At 34.4% G+C, this 19,540-nt stretch overlaps 1 protein-coding gene across 1 annotated transcript; it reads left to right on the forward strand.

Annotated features, from left to right (window-relative positions):
* The first annotated feature begins 311 nt into the window (after window positions 1-311).
* LOC139890700 (uncharacterized) lies at window positions 312-4,218 on the forward strand. The gene is made up of 2 exons (XM_071873609.1): window positions 312-561; window positions 4,002-4,218. The coding sequence occupies exons 1-2, from the start codon at window positions 394-396 to the stop codon at window positions 4,050-4,052; spliced, it is 219 nt and encodes a 72-aa protein (XP_071729710.1). The 5' UTR covers window positions 312-393; the 3' UTR covers window positions 4,053-4,218.
* Window positions 4,219-19,540: the final 15,322 nt, after the last annotated feature.

Genomic DNA, 19,540 nt, shown 5'->3' on the forward strand with positions numbered 1-19,540 from the left:
ATTAGTCTAGTTAGCTATAAATGAAATAAGCTATACTTTCTCTCAAGCTAATTGGTCTCTTCTCTCCCTCACGATCCCTAACTCTTCTGTCAAGTAATCAATTGCTTTCAAACCTTGACACTGCGATAATGGCGTCACATTCCGTCAACCGCTGCCTCCTCACTTGACCGATCAAATGTGACTTGGGTTGTAACCAGTCTTAGAGAAAAGTTGATGGGTGAAAGAGACTACTCATATATTCTGTAAGGACTAAAACCGTCCCTAACTCAGAAACCCTGCATCCAAACAACCTCCATTTCCACAAGGCCGATATCAGCAAACAGCAAGACAGTTACTGGGTGTGATTGCGCAACAAAAACACTTCAAAATTGTGTAGAAATCAATCAACTCAGAATGGGGGGAGGAATGGAAGCAAACAAGAACAAATTCATAGAAGATTGGGGAACAGCAAGAGAGAATTTGGAACATAATTTCAGATGGACTCGTCGTAACCTAGCTATTGTCGGAATTTTCGGAATCGCCATTCCTTACTTGGTTTACAAAGGAACAGTTCGTGAATTTGTACGTATATCTACATATACACTTATACTTTTACTTGTTTGACCTATCTAATGTTTTTTTAGTTGTAGATCTTAATTACGGAGTCCGTAAATTTTAGGGGTTACATACTTGCATACATATTGACATTTGGAGAGTTCGATAAGTTCATTTATAACAGATTATAAGATTATTAACTTCAAATTATTTACCTAATAAACCATAAGTTCGTATGTATAATAAGCTCATAAGCCTGCAAAAGGACTAACTTTTACGATTATTAATGAGGCCTTAAGCCTTGAAACTGACATTTTACAATTTTAATTCATAGAGTAAGTATATTGGAAATTACTTATACCATTTAGTAGTGGTAATAATCATGCGAATAAAAGGAAATTTTATTGAGTTATGTTTATGACTTGCTGTTGAGTTATATGCTGCCTGATACTGTAATGATCAAAGAAAGCTGTTTATACCTTTTCCAAATACACTTTGTTGCCCGATGGCTTGCCACGTAGGCTTGCCTGAGTGGCCACTGAGTTACCCGATGAAGCACACGATCCAGTTTCCCATCTTGGCAAAGCCATTTCGTTCAAAAAGGGAGTGTGACCAGAGGGTGCGCCTTGTTTGCAATTCATCCTGTACCAGGTCTCACGATCAGGGGGCTTGATTACCCGAGGTTTATCCTCTATGGGGGAGTCAATGTACTCGTTCATAGCGAGGTTTCCTCCCTATTCCAAAATAAAACACTTCCACTGAAGTTTTGAAAAAAAATGCATTATCTTTTTCTATATTGTCTCTATTTTTTTTTATTTTTTTGGCAAAAGAGAATATATATTAGAATGGAAAAATTACAAACATACCCAGGGTTAAACCCTGCCCAAAAGGAGATACATCAACAACAAAAAACAGCAACACAAACCCAACCATACAACTGCAACTAGCAGCAACACAAAAACAAAAGCATACAACTGCAGCAATACAAAAACAAAAGCATACAACTGCAGCTTACATCAACACATGTGACCCATACAGATCAACAATCTAAACAAAGAAACCGGGTAACATTCTTTGATCTTTAAACTCGAATTGGTCCATTCCAAGCCGCCTCTTCTTGACTTTTAAGGTAGTCAACTTTAATTGAACACAATGCACCACTGCTTTTTGCAGATCACTTTCATCCCTTTTCCTGGCCTTGAAGATTCTAAAATTTCTTTCTTGCCATATAATGTAGACCATGGCAGCTACCACAATTCTGTTAACAACATTCCATATCCTTTTTGTATAAGGATACATAGCTAATCTGTCAATTGTATTCTTTAGATCAAAAGATAATCCTTTAAACTGTAGCTTCTCCTTAACCTCTGCCCAAACTTTAGTTGCATATGAACACTTGAAAAATAGGTGTTCATGAGAGTCCAAACACTGATCACATAGAACACATTTGAAGCTATGGTTGGAATGCCATTTCTGCAATTTGTCTTTAGTAACAAGCCTATTCTGATAAGCCAAACCAGCAGATAAAAGCATGCTTAGGGATAGCATAAAGAAACCAAATTATATGATGCCAGTTTACCATATTTCCATCTCCCATCGAATCTTTCCATACCTGGCCTGTGTTATACAACATCTTCTTACCATCATTAGTAACCCATACAACACTATCTTTTTTCTGATTATTCAACTCAAGCACTGTAACATCCCAGGTAAACGTTCCCCGTAGCATGATATTGTCCGCTTTGCCCGTAGGCGCACGGATTTTTCTTGGCAACCACATACGACGAGCACTTTCCCAGGAGGTCACCCATCCTGGTAGTGCTCTCGCCTGAGCACGCTTAACTGCAGAGTTCTCATGAGATCTGCTGCGCTTGTGGTCCCAAAACGCGTCATGCTAGGAAAGGTCTCCACACCCTTATAAGGCATGCTTCGTTCCCCTCTCCAACCGATGTGGGGCGGATGTAACACGGGTGTTACAATCCTCCCCCCTAATGGGACACAGCGTCCTCGCTGTGCACGTTTGGTCCGGGGTCTGGCTCTGATACCATCTGTAACATCCCAGGTAAACGTTCCCCGTAGCATGATATTGTCCGCTTTGCCCGTAGGCGCACGGATTTTTCTTGGCAACCACATACGACGGGCACTTTCCCAGGAGGTCACCCATCCTGGTAGTGCTCTCGCCTGAGCACGCTTAACTGCAGAGTTCTCATGAGATCTGCTGGGCTTGTGGTCCCAAAACGCGTCATGCTAGGAAAGGTCTCCACACCCTTATAAGGCATGCTTCGTTCCCCTCTCCAACCGATGTGGGGCGGATGTAACACGGGTGTTACAAGCACCATAAGATTGTTCAATTTAGGGAACTTTACTCTCCATTCCTCAGGCCACGTCCATTGCATATTTATGATCATTTGAGCAACTTTCAATGAATCATCAACTCTAGCATCATATTGTCTCTATTTTTCATATAAGGTTCTAATAGAATTTTAACATTAGTCTACTGTTCTGTTTCTTGGAACCAAAAATTTTCATTTCCTAGTTCAACAGACATTGTTTTGCTTTCCACATAAAGTTCATTTTTGTTTTATATAATACTCCGTAATAATCTCTATGAAAGTTGGGTTTATGCGCTTAAGAAAAAGGCATACTATTCTTGACAAACATGTGAAAATTGTGTTCGGCAATGATTATAATGTTGTCATCAAATATGTAACTGAACTGTTCTGTAGAGCTCCTAGAACAATGTACACCAATTTTTTGTTAGTTTATAACTTTCATGTGGTTTAGTTGATTTTAAACATCTTCAGACGTGTTTTCAATAAACTTCCTTTTTTCATATTCCCGTTATATGTATCTGAATGAAATGTAAGTCACTACATAGGATAGAACTCAAATTAACGGGTAAACAATGTTCAGACTACCCAAATAGGCTGCGTTGTGGGTGGGTAACTCGGGTCTAAATGGTTTGGGTTTTATCTGCACCTTTTATTTTATTTTTTTAATACTCCGTAAGATAATTTATGTTATATATATATATATATATATATATATATATATATATATATATATATATATATATATATATATATATATATATATATATATATGATTATAAAAATAATATTATTTCACTGAAAATATACTCTTTTAGATAAGTCGATTTAGGAGCTTATATGCATTGAAAATACACTATGGGAAACTTTTGACTTGCTCAACCTTTTGACCTGTTATGTTATAAGCCAAATTTTAAGATTTACCCATTTGACCTGTTAGAGAGAAAACATAAATTGAGTTGACCCATTTATAATCAAATGGGTTGAAAGTACCACCTCTTGTTAGAGAGATTTTTATGTCAATAACTCTATTCTTTTGTTTGGTCATTGATTTACATTACTGTAATGTTTCCTCAACTTACAAAGACATGGGGTATGCAGTGTTTTAACATTCATAATTATGCATCGTTATTACAGCATATGCAAGATGAAGACAACAACAGACCATACAGGAAGTTCCTTCCCTAAGATGCAATTCAAATCAATAACATGCACCTCTTTGTGAGCTCGGACTACTCTTATTTTGTTTGTACTGGTATTTATGATTAATGATTCTTGTTATGTTGAACATGCAAGTTGATACTTTATCTCGTTTAATTTACAGTTAAAATAATAATAATAAAAATCTGATATATACCGTGTGGGTGACCCCCTAATCGCGTCTGTGAATGCGGTTACTATTTTTTAGTATGTAAGATTAAATTATGTGGTGGATTCTATGGAATGAACTTCTTGTTGAGAAAGCGATACCGAATTATAGCAAACCGCTAGTAATATATGAAATAACGACAATAAAGAGACACCGAGATTTAACGTAGAAAACCCCAATAGGGTAAAAACCACGGGCAAGGAAAGAAAAGTTTCACTAATAAGAATAATAGGAATTACACTTCTCTCTAATTACAAGGATAAACACTAATCTTTATATCTCTTGTAATTAGGAGACTAAACACTCAAACTATCTATTAACTCTTTTAGTACATAAGATTGAAGAAGTATTTTGGGATGAGAAAATGAGCATAAGTTAGAGTTCTATTTATACTACTAAAAATGGGGGTTGGTGAGTATGAAGATGAAAGCCTTCATTTGAATAGTGTGGCCTCAAAATAAATGTGTTAATTGACCACATCAACTCTACCATCCAAGTTTAATATTCAACAATCTCCCACTTGAAGATTCGATTGAAGCTCAATCAATCTTCACACAATAATCCTTCCTTGCCAATGATGTTGCTTACGTCTCTGCTAAGCCGCATGAGGAACGGCACCAAATAAACTTGTCACGATTGATTGATTTTGTTAGAAAATCAGCCACATTTTTATCAGTATGAATTTTCTGCATATTCACGGTTCCTTCTTCCACTTTCTCACGAACGAAGTGATACTGAACTCGTATATGCTTTGTCTTTGAATGAAATGCCGGATTCCTTGCAAGATGCAAGGCACTCTGGTTGTCACAAAATAAAGTGATATTCTTTTGTTTGTGTCCGAGTTCCTCCAACAACATCTTCAACCATACTGCCTCTTTAGTAGCTTGAGTAGCTGCTACATATTCTGCCTCTGTTGTTGACGTCGCCACAACTGACTGCAGTTTTGAAACCCAGCTTACTATTCCACCACAAAGTTTGAAAACATATGCAGTGGTAGATTTACTTTTATCGATATCACCTGCATAATCTGAATCTGTAACATCGGCAAAAAAAAAAAATTAAAACACAGCGGAAGACTTTATTAACAAACACACTATAAGTCGCGTCATTACATTAATCTGAGTAATTAAGTTTAAGTTTACACAACGGTGTTACGTTATTACAAAACATGATTTAAACAACAGTTCACATCAGAGTAGGGTTGTCAAACATGTCTTCTGCATCAGCACTCATCCCGACTAGCAGTACCTAAACCTGCAAGGGGTAATTATGTGGGGGATTAGCGCACCGCTAAGTGAATGGAATCTATCTAACAGATATAGCTTAAGTCACACACAAGCTATATACTAACAACAACACATGCTAACTACCAACTAGCATACAATAAGACAATACGAGGATCGGCGGCTTGTACGAGCATACGACTCCTAGCTGATCGGACTTGAGTCTACCGATAGTCCCTGCTACTCAATTCACAGTATAGTTATCCAGATGCAGGGGATGCATCGTTCACAATATACTCTACAATCAGTAGCCTATGGACCCAACCTCCCCTAGGCACGGTTGACCTCATACGGACTCTAACCTCTCCTAGGCACGGTCTCGAGTCCCCAGTCTCCCTAGGCCCGACTGGTGCCATTCACACAGTGTACACATAAATCACATACAACATCAGGCATACTATATTATTCTAACATGGCAATTTCTACACTATGCATGGTAAAAGAGTCAACCACAGTAGCATGATATGCTACTTAAACTCTATCCGGAGATACACCCACTCACCAATTACCAGCAACTGCTCAGTTATTATTTCTGAGCTTCCTCCTTGTCCTTATAACCTGAGAACAATACAAACAAAGTTAATATACATATCCAATAAATAATATAATCATTTCATACGATTAACTAGGTCATAACATCATATATTCATAATTTTATGAGTCTACATCATGACTCCACTCAATAATGGCATACAGGTGCGTGCTGAAATGTCCCGTTCTTATTGATTAAAAACGTTCCATATTAATTGATTTCGTTGCGAGGTTTTGACCTCTATATGAGACGTTTTTCAAAGACTGCATTCATTTTTAAAACAAACCATAACCTTTATTTCATAAATAAAGGTTTAAAAAGCTTTACGTAGATTATCAAATAATGATAATCTAAAATATCATGTTTACACACGACCATTACATAATGGTTTACAATACAAATATGTTACATCGAAATCAGTTTCTTGAATGCAGTTTTTACACAATATCATACAAACATGGACTCCAAATCTTGTCCTTATTTTAGTATGCAACAGCGGAAGCTCTTAGTATTCACCTGAGAATAAACATGCTTTAAACGTCAACAAAAATGTTGGTGAGTTATAGGTTTAACCTATATATATCAAATCGTAACAATAGACCACAAGATTTCATATTTCAATACACATCCCATACATAGAGATAAAAATCATTCATATGGTGAACACCTGGTAACCGACATTAACAAGATGCATATATAAGAATATCCCCATCATTCCGGGACACCCTTCGGATATGATATAAATTTCGAAGTACTAAAGCATCCGGTAATTTGGATGGGGTTTGTTAGGCCCAATAGATCTATCTTTAGGATTCGCGTCAATTAGGGTGTCTGTTCCCTAATTCTTAGATTACCAGACTTAATAAAAAGGGGCATATTCGATTTCGATAATTCAACCATAGAATGTAGTTTCACGTACTTGTGTCTATTTTGTAAATCATTTATAAAACCTGCATGTATTCTCATCCCAAAAATATTAGATTTTAAAAGTGGGACTATAACTCACTTTCACAGATTTTTACTTCGTCGGAAAGTAAGACTTAGCCACTGGTTGATTCACGAACCTATAACAATATATACATATATATCAAAGTATGTTCAAAATATATTTACAACACTTTTAATATATTTTGATGTTTTAAGTTTATTAAGTCAGCTGTCCTCGTTAGTAACCTACAACTAGTTGTCCACAGTTAGATGTACAGAAATAAATCGATAAATATTATCTTGAATCAATCCACGACCCAGTGTATACGTATCTCAGTATTGATCACAACTCAAACTATATATATTTTGGAATCAACCTCAACCCTGTATAGCTAACTCCAACATTCACATATAGAGTGTCTATGGTTGTTCCGAAATATATATAGATGTGTCGACATGATAGGTCGAAACATTGTATACGTGTCTATGGTATCTCAAGATTACATAATATACAATACAAGTTGATTAAGTTATGGTTGGAATAGATTTGTTACCAATTTTCACGTAGCTAAAATGAGAAAAATTATCCAATCTTGTTTTACCCATAACTTCTTCATTTTAAATCCGTTTTAAGTGAATCAAATTGCTATGGTTTCATATTGAACTCTATTTTATGAATCTAAACATAAAAAGTATAGGTTTATAGTCGGACAAATAAGTTACAAGTCGTTTTTGTAAAGGTAGTCATTTCAGTCGAAAGAACGACGTCTAGATGACCATTTTAGAAAACATACTTCCACTTTGAGTTTAACCATAATTTTTGGATATAGTTTCATGTTCATAATAAAAATTATTTTCCCAGAATAACAACTTTTAAATCAAAGTTTATCATAGTTTTTAATTAACTAACCCAAAACAGCCCGCGGTGTTACTACGACGGCGTAAATTCGGTTTTACGGTGTTTTTCGTGTTTCCGGGTTTTAAATCATTAAGTTAGCATATCATATAGATATAGAACATGTGTTTAGTTGATTTTAAAAGTCAAGTTAGAAGGATTAACTTTTATTTGCGAACAAGTTTAGAATTAACTAAACTTTGTTCTAGTGATTACAAGTTTAAACCTTCGAATAAGATAGCTTTATATGTATGAATCGAATGACGTTATGAACATTATTACTACCTCAAGTTCCTTGGATAAACCTACTGGAAATGAGAAAAATAGATCTAGCTTCAAAGGATCCTTGGATGGCTTGAAAGTTCTTGAAGCAGAATCATGACACGAAAACAATTTCAAGTAAGATTTTCACTCGAAATAAGATTGTTATAGTTATAGAAATTGAATTAAAGTTTGAATATGATTATTACCTTGTATTAGAAAGATAACCTACTGTAAGTAACAAAGGTTTCTTGATCTTGGATGATTACTTGGAATGGATTTAGAAAACTTGGAAGTAAACTTGCAATCTTGGAAGTATTCTTGATTTTATGAAACTAGAACTTTTGGAATTTATGAAGAACACTTAGAAATTGAAGATAGAACTTGAGAGAGATCAATTAGATGAAGAAAATTGAAGAATGAAAGTGTTTGTAGGTGTTTTTGGTCGTTGGTGTATGGATTAGATATAAAGGATATGCAATTTTGTTTTCATGTAAATAAGTCATGAATGATTACTCATATTTTTGTAATTTTATTAGATATTTCATGCTAGTTGCCAAATGATGGTTCCCACATGTGTTAGGTGACTCACATGAGCTGCTAAGAGCTGATCATTGGAGTGTATATACCAATAGTACATACATCTAAAAGATGTGTATTGTACGAGTACGAATACGGGTGCATACGAGTAGAATTGTTGATGAAACTGAACGAGGATGTAATTGTAAGCATTTTTGTTAAGTAGAAGTATTTTGATAAGTGCCTTGAAGTCTTTCAAAAGTGTATAAATACATATTAAAACACTACATGTATATACATTTTAACTGAGTCGTTAAGTCATCGTTAGTCGTTACATGTAAATGTTGTTTTGAAACCTTTAGGTTAACGATCTTGTTGAATGTTGTTAACCCATTGTTTATTATAAAAAATGAGATGTTAAATTGTTATATTATCATGATATTATGATATATAATATATCTTAGTATGATATATATACAGTTAAATGTCGTTACAACGATAATCGTTACATATATGTCTCGTTTCGAAATCACTAAGTTAGTAGTCTTATTTTTACATATGTATTTCATTGTTAATACACTTAATAATATATTTACTTATCATTTAACATAATTAACCAAGTGTATCAATATCTTAATATGATTCATATATACCTAGTACGACGTTGTTATAACGATAATCGTTATATATATCGTTTTCGAGTTTCTTAAATTAATAGTCTCATTTATATGTATATAACTCATTGTTAAAATACCTAATGAGATACATACTTATAATAAAATCATGTTAACTATATATATAACCATATATATGTCATCGTATAGTTTTTACAAGTTTTAACGTTCGTGAATCACCGGTCAACATGGGTGGTCAATTGTCTATATGAAACCTATTTCAATTAATCAAGTCTTAACAAGTTTGATTGCTTAACATGTTGAAAACACTTAATCATGTAAATAACAATTTCATTTAATATATATATATAAACATGGAAAAGTTCGGGTCACTACAGTACCTACCCGTTAAATAAATTTCGTCCCGAAATTTTAAGCAGTTGGAGGTGTTGACGTATCTTCTGGAAATAAATGCGGGTATTTCTTCTTCATCTGATCTTCACGCTCCCAGGTGAACTCGGGTCCTCTACGAGCATTCCATCGAACCTTAACAATCGGTATCTTGTTTTGTTTAAGTCTCTTAACCTCACGATCCATTATTTCGACGGGTTCTTCAATGAATTGAAGTTTTTCATTGATTTGGATTTCGTCCAACGGAATAGTGAGATCTTCTTTAGCAAAACATTTCTTCAAATTTGAGACGTGGAAAGTGTTATGTACAGCCGCGAGTTGTTGAGGTAGCTTCAGTTGGTAAGCTACTGGTCCGACACGATCTATAATCTTGAATGGTCCAATGTACCTTGGATTTAGTTTCCCCCGTTTACCAAATCGAACAACGCCTTTCCAAGGTGAAACCTTAAGCATGACCATTTCTCCAATTTCAAACTCTATATCTTTTCTTTTATTGTCCGCGTAACTCTTTTGTCGACTCTGGGCGGTTTTCAATCTTTGTTGAATTTGGATGATTTTCTCGGTAGTTTCTTGTATTATCTCCGGACCCGTAATCTGTCTATCCCCCACTTCACTCCAACAAATCGGAGACCTGCACTTTCTACCATAAAGTGCTTCAAACGGCGCCATCTCAATGCTTGAATGGTAGCTGTTGTTGTAGAAAAATTCTGCTAACGGTAGATGTCGATCCCAACTGTTTCCGAAATCAATAACACAAGCTCGTAGCATGTCTTCAAGCGTTTGTATCGTCCTTTCGCTCTGCCCATCAGTTTGTGGATGATAGGCAGTACTCATGTCTAGACGAGTTGCCAATGATTGCTGTAATGTCTGCCAGAATCTTGAAATAAATCTGCGATCCCTATCAGAGATAATAGAGATTGGTATTCCATGTCTGGAGACGACTTCCTTCAAATACAGTCGTGCTAACTTCTCCATCTTGTCATCTCCTCTTATTGGCAGGAAGTGTGCTGACTTGGTGAGACGATCAACTATTACCCAAATAGTATCATAACCACTTGCAGTCCTTGGCAATTTAGTAATGAAATCCATGGTAATGTTTTCCCATTTCCATTCCGGGATTTCAGGTTGTTGTAGTAGACCTGATGGTTTCTGATGTTCAGCTTTGACCTTAGAACACGTCAAACATTCTCCTACATATTTAGCAATATCGGCTTTCATACCTGGCCACCAAAAATGTTTCTTAAGATCCTTGTACATCTTCCCCGTTCCAGGATGTATTGAGTATCTGATTTTATGAGCTTCTCTAAGTACCATTTCTCTCATATCTCCAAATTTTGGTACCCAAATTCTTTCAGCCCTATACCGGGTTCCGTCTTCCCGAATATTAAGATGATTCTCCGATCCTTTGGGTATTTCATCCTTTAAATTTCCCTCTTTTAAAACTCCTTGTTGCGCCTCCTTTATTTGAGTAGTAAGGTTAGTACGAATAATTATATTCATAGCTTTTACTCGAATGGGTTCTCTGTCCTTTCTGCTCAAGGCGTCGGCTACCACATTTGCCTTCCCCGGGTGGTAACGAATCTCAAAGTCGTAATCATTCAACAATTCAATCCACCTACGCTGCCTCATATTCAGTTGTTTCTGATTAAATATGTGTTGAAGACTTTTGTGGTCGGTATATATAATACTTTTGACCCCATATAAGTAGTGCCTCCAAGTCTTTAATGCAAAAACAACCGCGCCTAATTCCAAATCATGCGTCGTATAATTTTGCTCGTGAATCTTCAATTGTCTAGACGCATAAGCAATCACCTTCGTCCATTAATACACAACCGAGACCTTGCTTTGATGCGTCACAATAAATTACAAAATCATCATTCCCTTCAGGCAATGACAATATAGGTACCGTAGTTAGCTTTTTCTTCAATAATTGAAACGCCTTCTCTTGTTCATTCTTCCATTCAAATTTCTTCCCTTTATGCGTTAATGCAGTCAAGGGTTTTGCTATTTTGGAGAAATCTTGGATGAATCTTCTGTAGTAACCAGCCAATCCTAAAAATTGACGTATATGCTTCGGAGTTTTTGGGGTTTCCCACTTTTCAACGATTTCGATCTTTGCCGGGTCCACCTGGATACCTTCTTTGTTCACTATGTGACCGAGGAATTGAACTTCTTCCAACCAAAATGCACACTTTGAAAACTTAGCGTACAGTTTTTCTTTCCTCAATACTTCTAGCACTTTTCTCAAATGTTCTTCGTGCTCTTGATCATTCTTTGAGTAAATAAGTATGTCATCGATGAAAACAATGACAAACTTGTCAAGATATGGCCCACACACTCGGTTCATAAGGTCCATGAACACAGCTGGTGCGTTAGTCAATCCAAACGGCATAACCATAAACTCGTAATGACCATAACGCGTCCTAAAAGCAGTTTTTGGAATATCATCCTCCTTTACTCGCATTTGATGATATCCAGAACGTAAATCGATCTTCGAATAAACCGACGAGCCTTGTAGTTGATCAAATAAGTCGTCAATTCTCGGCAGTGGATAACGGTTTTTGATGGTAAGTTTGTTCAACTCTCTGTAGTCAATACACAACCTAAATGTACCATCCTTCTTCTTGACAAACAAAACAGGTGCTCCCCATGGTGATGTGCTTGGTCGAATGAAACCACGTTCTAATAGTTCTTGCAGTTGGCTTTGCAGTTCTTTCATCTCGCTGGGTGCGAGTCTATAAGGAGCACGAGCTATTGGTGCAGCTCCTGGTACAAGATCTATTTGAAATTCAACAGATCGATGTGGAGGTAGTCCCGGTAATTCTTTCGGAAATACATCGGGAAATTCTTTTGCGACGGGAACATCATTGATGCTCTTTTCTTCAGTTTGTACTTTCTCGACGTGTGCTAGAACAGCATAGCAACCTTTTCTTATTAATTTTTGTGCCTTCAAATTACTAATAAGATGTAGCTTCATGTTGCTCTTTTCTCCGTACACCATTAAGGGTTCTCCTTCTTCTCGTACAATGCGAATTGCATTTTTATAACATACGATCTCTGCTTTCACCTTCTTCAGCCAGTCCATGCCAACTATTACATCAAAACTCCCTAACTCTACTGGTATCAAATCAATCTTAAATATTTCGCTACCCAGTTTAATTTCTTGATTCCGGCATATATTATCTGCTGAAATTAATTTACCGTTTGCTAATTCGAGTAAAAATTTACTATCCAACGGCGTCAATGGACAACTTAATTTAGCACAAAAATCTCTACTCATATAGCTTCTATCCGCACCCGAATCAAATAAAACGTAAGCAGATTTATTGTCATTAAGAAACGTACCCGTAACAAGCTCCGGGTCTTCCTGTGCCTCTGCCGCATTAATATTGAAAACTCTTCCGCGGCCTTGTCCATTCGTGTTCTCCTGGTTCGGGCAATTTCTAATAATGTGGCCCGGTTTTCCACATTTATAACAAACTACATTGGCATAACTTGCTCCGACGCTACTTGCTCCGCCATTACTCGTTCCGACACCATTTGTTCCTTTCGTTCTGTTAACCCCTGGTCCGTAGACCTCACACTTCGCCTCGCTATGACCATTTCTTTTACACTTGTTGCAAATTTTGGTGCAGAACCCCGAGTGATACTTTTCACACCTTTGGCATAGCTGCTTCTGATTGTTGTTGTTGTTGCGGTTGTTATTGTTGTTGGGATGATTGTTGTAGTTGTTGTTGTTGTTGTTGTTGTTGTTGTTGTTGTTGTTGGGCCGTTGTTGTAGTTGCGATTGATGTTGCGATTGTTGGGATAATTGTTGTGATTATTATTGTAATTGCTGTTTGTGAGGACCTCGACCTTATCCTCCCGGACGAAGTCTTCAACAGTTGATTTCATCGCGATGATCGACTCCAAGTAATATTCTTTAAATGAACAAATACACAGCGGAAGACTTAATTCGTACCTGAGAATAAACATGCTTTAAAAAGTCAACATAAAGTTGGTGAGATATATAGGTTTGATGCTAGCAACGTTATAACTATAGACCACAAGATTTCATATGTAAACATTTTAATAAAAATATTCTAAGTGATTGAGCACTTGGTAACCATACTTAACAATTAATCACGTCGCATATTCCCTTTAATATGAAATCTTACTACACTGTACCAAGTGTAGTCACAAAACGAAGTACTGTGCAACCGTTGAATACTGGTCGTCCAGTCCGGTTGGGGTTGTCAGGCCCGATAGATCTATCAACAGGATTCGCGTTTACAATACCGCTGTAAATAGTAGTTACCAAGCTACAGGGAAGTATGCCAGTGGTACAACTCAACGTAGAATATATTTTTCAGTTACTTGTGTCCATAACGTAAATCATTTATAAAAAACAGCGCATGTATTCTCAGCCCAAAATATTTAAAGTTTAAAAGGGGACTATATACTCACCTAATGTATTTTGTAGTAAAAATACATATAACATCATTGAATACGTGTAAGGTTGGCCTCGGATTCACGAACCTATAATATTTGTATATACGTATTAACACATATAACTGTAATCGAACTAATTTATATTATATTTTAAATTATATATCTTATATATTTAATTTGTAATAATAATATTGTTAATATATAATAACATTAATGATAATAATAATACTAATATTGTTAATAATAATAATACTAATCTTAAATGATACTTTTAGGTAATATTGATAAAAATGTTAAACCTTAGTAGAAATGATATCTTAATAAAAATGATAATGATAATATAACTAAAATAATACTTTTAATTTTTATGATAAAATGTTAACTTTTAAATAAATAAAAAAAATATTAATTTTAATAATAATGTATAATAATAATAATAATAATAATAATAATAATAATAATAATAATAATAATAATAATAATAATATTTCTACAAATAATGATTTTACTTACAATAATAAAAATGATACTTTTGATAATTTTATTAATAATAATAATTCTACTAATACTTTTAATAATTCTTTTAATAGAAATAATAACAATAATAATACCTTCAATTAAACCTTTTGTAAAAAGAATGTCCAAAGCCGGGCTCGAACCCGTGACCCTATGAATACCCAAACACCCCTTTACCAATTGAGCTGAAGCTCGTTTTCTATTATAAGTCATTACTAAAACTTATTAAACCCGTCTGCTCCTGTTTCCTCTTATAACGGCCCACTCCTTTGATCCAACAACATTAAGCTAAGCCCAAACATCTCGGCCCAATCCTCTTTTTAATTTAATTCTAATAGTGAACTGGTGGCCCAACAATTTTATGGAGGGTTCGGTGTATATAAAAAAAAAAAAATGAATGTTAGCAGCCGCAAGGGAAAAAAATACAGAGTTTCCTTTTCATCTTGTTCCTTTTTCCCTTTCAAACCGTCAACACAACAAGAAAAAAAAAAATTGATTTAAATTCGAGTGCAGGTTGCTAACGAACACAGCAGCAGGTATGGGGGAAATATATAGAAGAGCAAACGAAAATAGATAGCAGGTGATTTGATTCATATATTCTCAGGTATGTGTGTATGTCGATGTATACCTATGTGTTGTAAATATTTTTGTAATACTAAAGGTTAGTGATAGATGTAGCTAATGGTGGTTTCGATTATGGTGAGAATTTAGATAAAGGTGAGCGTGGGATTGGAGATGATGGATGGTGTATTGTGCTCGGTGGCTCATAGGGGTCACGGTGGTGATGATGTGGGTTTGGTTTTGGTAATGGTTAGGCTCAAAAGGAACGAAAAGAAACGTAGTGGTAATATGTTTTGTGAAAGTGGTGACAAGTGGTGTTCGAATTACAAACAAGGAGATAGAAGGTACATGGTTTAATGGTTGTAGAACAGAGGAATCGTCGGTTTCCCCTAAAAAAAATCTGTCATTCGATTGGAAATTGCAGAAGGCGTGATTAAATAAGTGGTTAATTGTCTTTGTGCAGTAACAGATGTTGATTGATAATTCATATCTTAACTTATTCGACAGGATATCACGAGATAAACAGAAGAAGGCAAATAATTTAAAGAAAACCTGTTTTTATTCCAAACAGATTTTGAGTGATATATACACGTTTATAATTATGTCGATTGTTATCTGCATACCTGAATTATCTATAACTAAATCTGTACACCTTGTATTTAACTGAACAAATATCACAATTGTAGATTCAAAATATACTATACGCGTTTTTTTTATCTATTAAATAAGATATATAAGATTAATAATCATTATTAAATATTAAATAATATTAATACAGATAACAATATTTGAAAGAAAAAAAAATACTAGTGATATTAATAATAATGATATTGAAGATTAAGACTAATACAAATAATAAAAATGATGTCAAATTATTTTTTTTTTTTTTACATGTGTTTAATAATAATAATAATAATAAGAATAAGAATAATAATAAGGTTAATAAAAATATTAAATATAACATTGGTAATTATTAATAATTATATTAATTTATAATAATAATAATAATGATATTAATAATAGCATTATTCATGGTAATAATAATATAAGTAGTAATACTTTAACAATTTATATTTATCGAAAATCATGTTTATGTGATAATATTACTTTTAATATTAATATTAATATTTATTTTAATCACAATAAGGAAAGTAATAATAACAATATAACTATATTTCAACTTGTAATTACCTTACATGTTTTGATATTACCCTCTATTGAATTTAATGTTTAACATTTATATATAACATATATTGAATATTATATATTTATACCTCTTATGTAATATTTATATATTTATTTACAAACAATTGTTCGTGAATCGTCGGAAATGGTCGAAGTGCAATTGATGACATGAATATAGATTTTAAAACTTTTGAGACTCAACATTACAGATTTTGCTTATCGTGTCGGGTACATATAGAGATTAGGGTTTAAATTTGGTCGGAAATTTCCGGGTCGTTACAGTACCTACCCGTTAAAGAAATTTCGTCCCCGAAATTTGGTAGAGGTTGTCATAAATAACAATAGAAATGTTTTCATGACGAATATGAGGTAATAATAGAGTTTTATCATTATTGGAAGATATGGATAAAACGATTCGATCATATGAAACGCACGAGTGAAGCTATCACAAAAGAGTGAAATGAATAAGTACGGATTTGTTCTAACCGATGACGTAGTCACTATTGATTTCCGGAATTTAAGGGATTTAAAGGAAATCTTACGTAATAAGATTTGATTCTTCGGCGATTTAGGAAATCAAAATCTTCTTTGATTAAATGCAAATATCTATTCCGATTTCTCTGTCGGATATACTACTATAAATCCACCTCTTCGTCTTCCTTATTTTTCATATATCACATCTTCTATTCTCTCTCTCTCTCAATTCATTCCTTAATATGCTTCATCAAATCCTGATTCTTGATATACTATTAATCCTCGCATCTGTCTTCCTTCTTTTTCATCTACCACCGGAAGAATCTATTTACTTCTACTATACTCTTGGGTTTATAGTGTTTCTAGTTCTCCCGTGTCTTTATATTGCTACATGCATTGATATATACGGTTTTGTAGTTTCTGGTTGGTTGTTGGGTTTTATATCCTTCATTATTTTTTTCGGAGCTTCATGCTTTTGTTTTCTCTTCCCGATTTCGAGTCAAGCGATTATTGGTCCGGAATTCGTAGATATGAAATTCGGTATGAGCATAGCTAATGTTCTAAGAAAGAAATGGTAATGGAACGATTTTGATTGTCAAGTTACCAGAATATCCTGGAAAAGATAGAACTATCAGGATGATATGTTCCTAATATGTTTGGGAATTAGCTAGAATGTAAGAGCCGTGTAACATGGCATATGATGACGGTACTGTGAATCATCACATTCCATTAGGAACTTAACATGACTTACTGTAATATAATGAAGTTGATCAAGTTTCATTATATTATACTAATTCATGCATCAGTTCCCAACACTACTTCAAAACATTCATATTTTAAATTTGAAGGTTTCAAAATTTAGAAACTAACACAGTTTCTTTTATGTTGTAACACACACGTTACGAAGAGATAAACGATCCCAAATAGGAATAGTTGTGAAATTATCTCCAGAAATATGGAGAATATGTATAACGGAAGATATGAAGATATCTTATATATCTTAAGATAAGATGATGATGAAGAATATCATCTGGAAAGGTTTAGAATAAAAAGTAGGGTTCTTACTAACGATTTCAGCAGGCACTGAATTGTTTGGATTCTTTGAAGTCAAACTTATTCTTTATAATTTGTCAACAGCCTCTTTCATACTTTGCTCAATTCGTTTTCCAGTTTCAACCCTTCTCTTTTTCTGAGCTTTTTCAACATACTGTACTTCATCGTCAGGCTTTTGACTGTTAAAGTCGTTTACAGTTTTTGCTGCGTCATTAGCATTTCAAGAACTACTTCACAGTTCAAGGTGTTTCTCAGAAACTTCACATTTGAAGTATAAAATTCTTAGAGATGAACGTTGTAGGTATAACTGAAAAAGTTCTGCAAGATTTTCAATATACTGATTGCGGATTTTGCCAAAGAGATAACGAGTTGTTGGTACATCTGCTGATGATGTTGTGAAATATAAAAGGTTCTCCGGTAACGACGGCGAAAGGACAAGGTATAAATATCGAGGTTATAATAGGAGTAGTCTCACTGAGAAGTCGAAGCAGAGCTGTGACAAAATTAGCTTCTTGAAAAGGAATTGTAGGGTTGTTTTTGCTAATAAATGGCAAAGGATTCAACACTATATGTGTTAAACTATGAATTTGAATTCGAGAGTTTTTCAGGTGCATAAATCTTTTCTTCCGTAAATGAAGTGCGACTGGTTCAACTTCTCGATCGAGACGTTTTCAAGAATCATGAAAAGTTGTAAATACGAATTGTAATCGTCAAGATAAGAATGAGGTTTAAAATAGAATCAAGTGGCAAACTTGAAGAATTGTTTAGTTTCATATGTTATAATCAGCATTTTAACTCATTTTAATTGTCCAAAGTTAACAGTTCAATAGTCTGATTGTCCAATGGTTCAATAGATTCATATATAAATTAGGTATATATAATATTCGAATTACTTAATACGTATCGTGACCCGTGTACCGGTCTCGGTGTCGATCACAACTCAAAGTATATATATATTTTGGAATCAACTCCAACCCTGTATAGCCAACTCCCACCTTCACATATAGAGTGTCTACGGTTGTTCCGAAATATATATATAGATGGGTCGATATGATAAGTCGAAACCTTGCATACGTGTCCCGTTATTTATAGTGCGTAGAAGTAAATAACAGAAATTAAATGACGATAAATAAAATTGCGAGAATATAAAATTGCGATAAATTAAATGTTAATCAGTTAGCTGGGAACAGTTAGCCGGAACAGTTAGCGTGGATTCCTAACAATATTTCAATTTAATTAATTCGTCTGTTTCTAACAAATTTTATTTAGTCCAATGTTTTCTTCTTTATGCCACTTGTTGGATTCCGATATGTCAAAATCCGAATATGAAATTTGAATGAAAATGGTTATTCCGGGGTGAGCGGATATGAATATTGGTGGTTGTAAGTAGGATAACAAATGACCGTTGAATCAGATTCGAAGAATGTACAGTGTAACTTGTTAATGTGAATTTTAAATATTCCTTGGGTACTACCCACCCGTTACCATATTTTCATCATTAACAGTTTGTACGAAAGAATTTTTAATTACGATCTTTATGAAAATATACTTGCATATATATTTTCTTCAGATGTAATTATGGATTTAATGAGTCAATAAGATTTTATACTCATTTGATTTATTGCTAGCACTTGATTACATGATC

This window comes from Rutidosis leptorrhynchoides, chromosome 2, assembly GCF_046630445.1.
Source record: "Rutidosis leptorrhynchoides isolate AG116_Rl617_1_P2 chromosome 2, CSIRO_AGI_Rlap_v1, whole genome shotgun sequence".
Lineage (NCBI taxonomy): Eukaryota > Viridiplantae > Streptophyta > Magnoliopsida > Asterales > Asteraceae > Rutidosis > Rutidosis leptorrhynchoides.

Bases quoted from the DNA above. Each gene is read 5' to 3' on its own strand.
- LOC139890700 (XM_071873609.1), top strand. From the start codon at position 394: ATGGGGGGAGGAATGGAAGCAAACAAGAACAAATTCATAGAAGATTGG. The intron at 562-4,001 runs GTACGTATATCT...TCGTTATTACAG, and splicing joins AAGGAACAGTTCGTGAATTT to CATATGCAAGATGAAGACAA.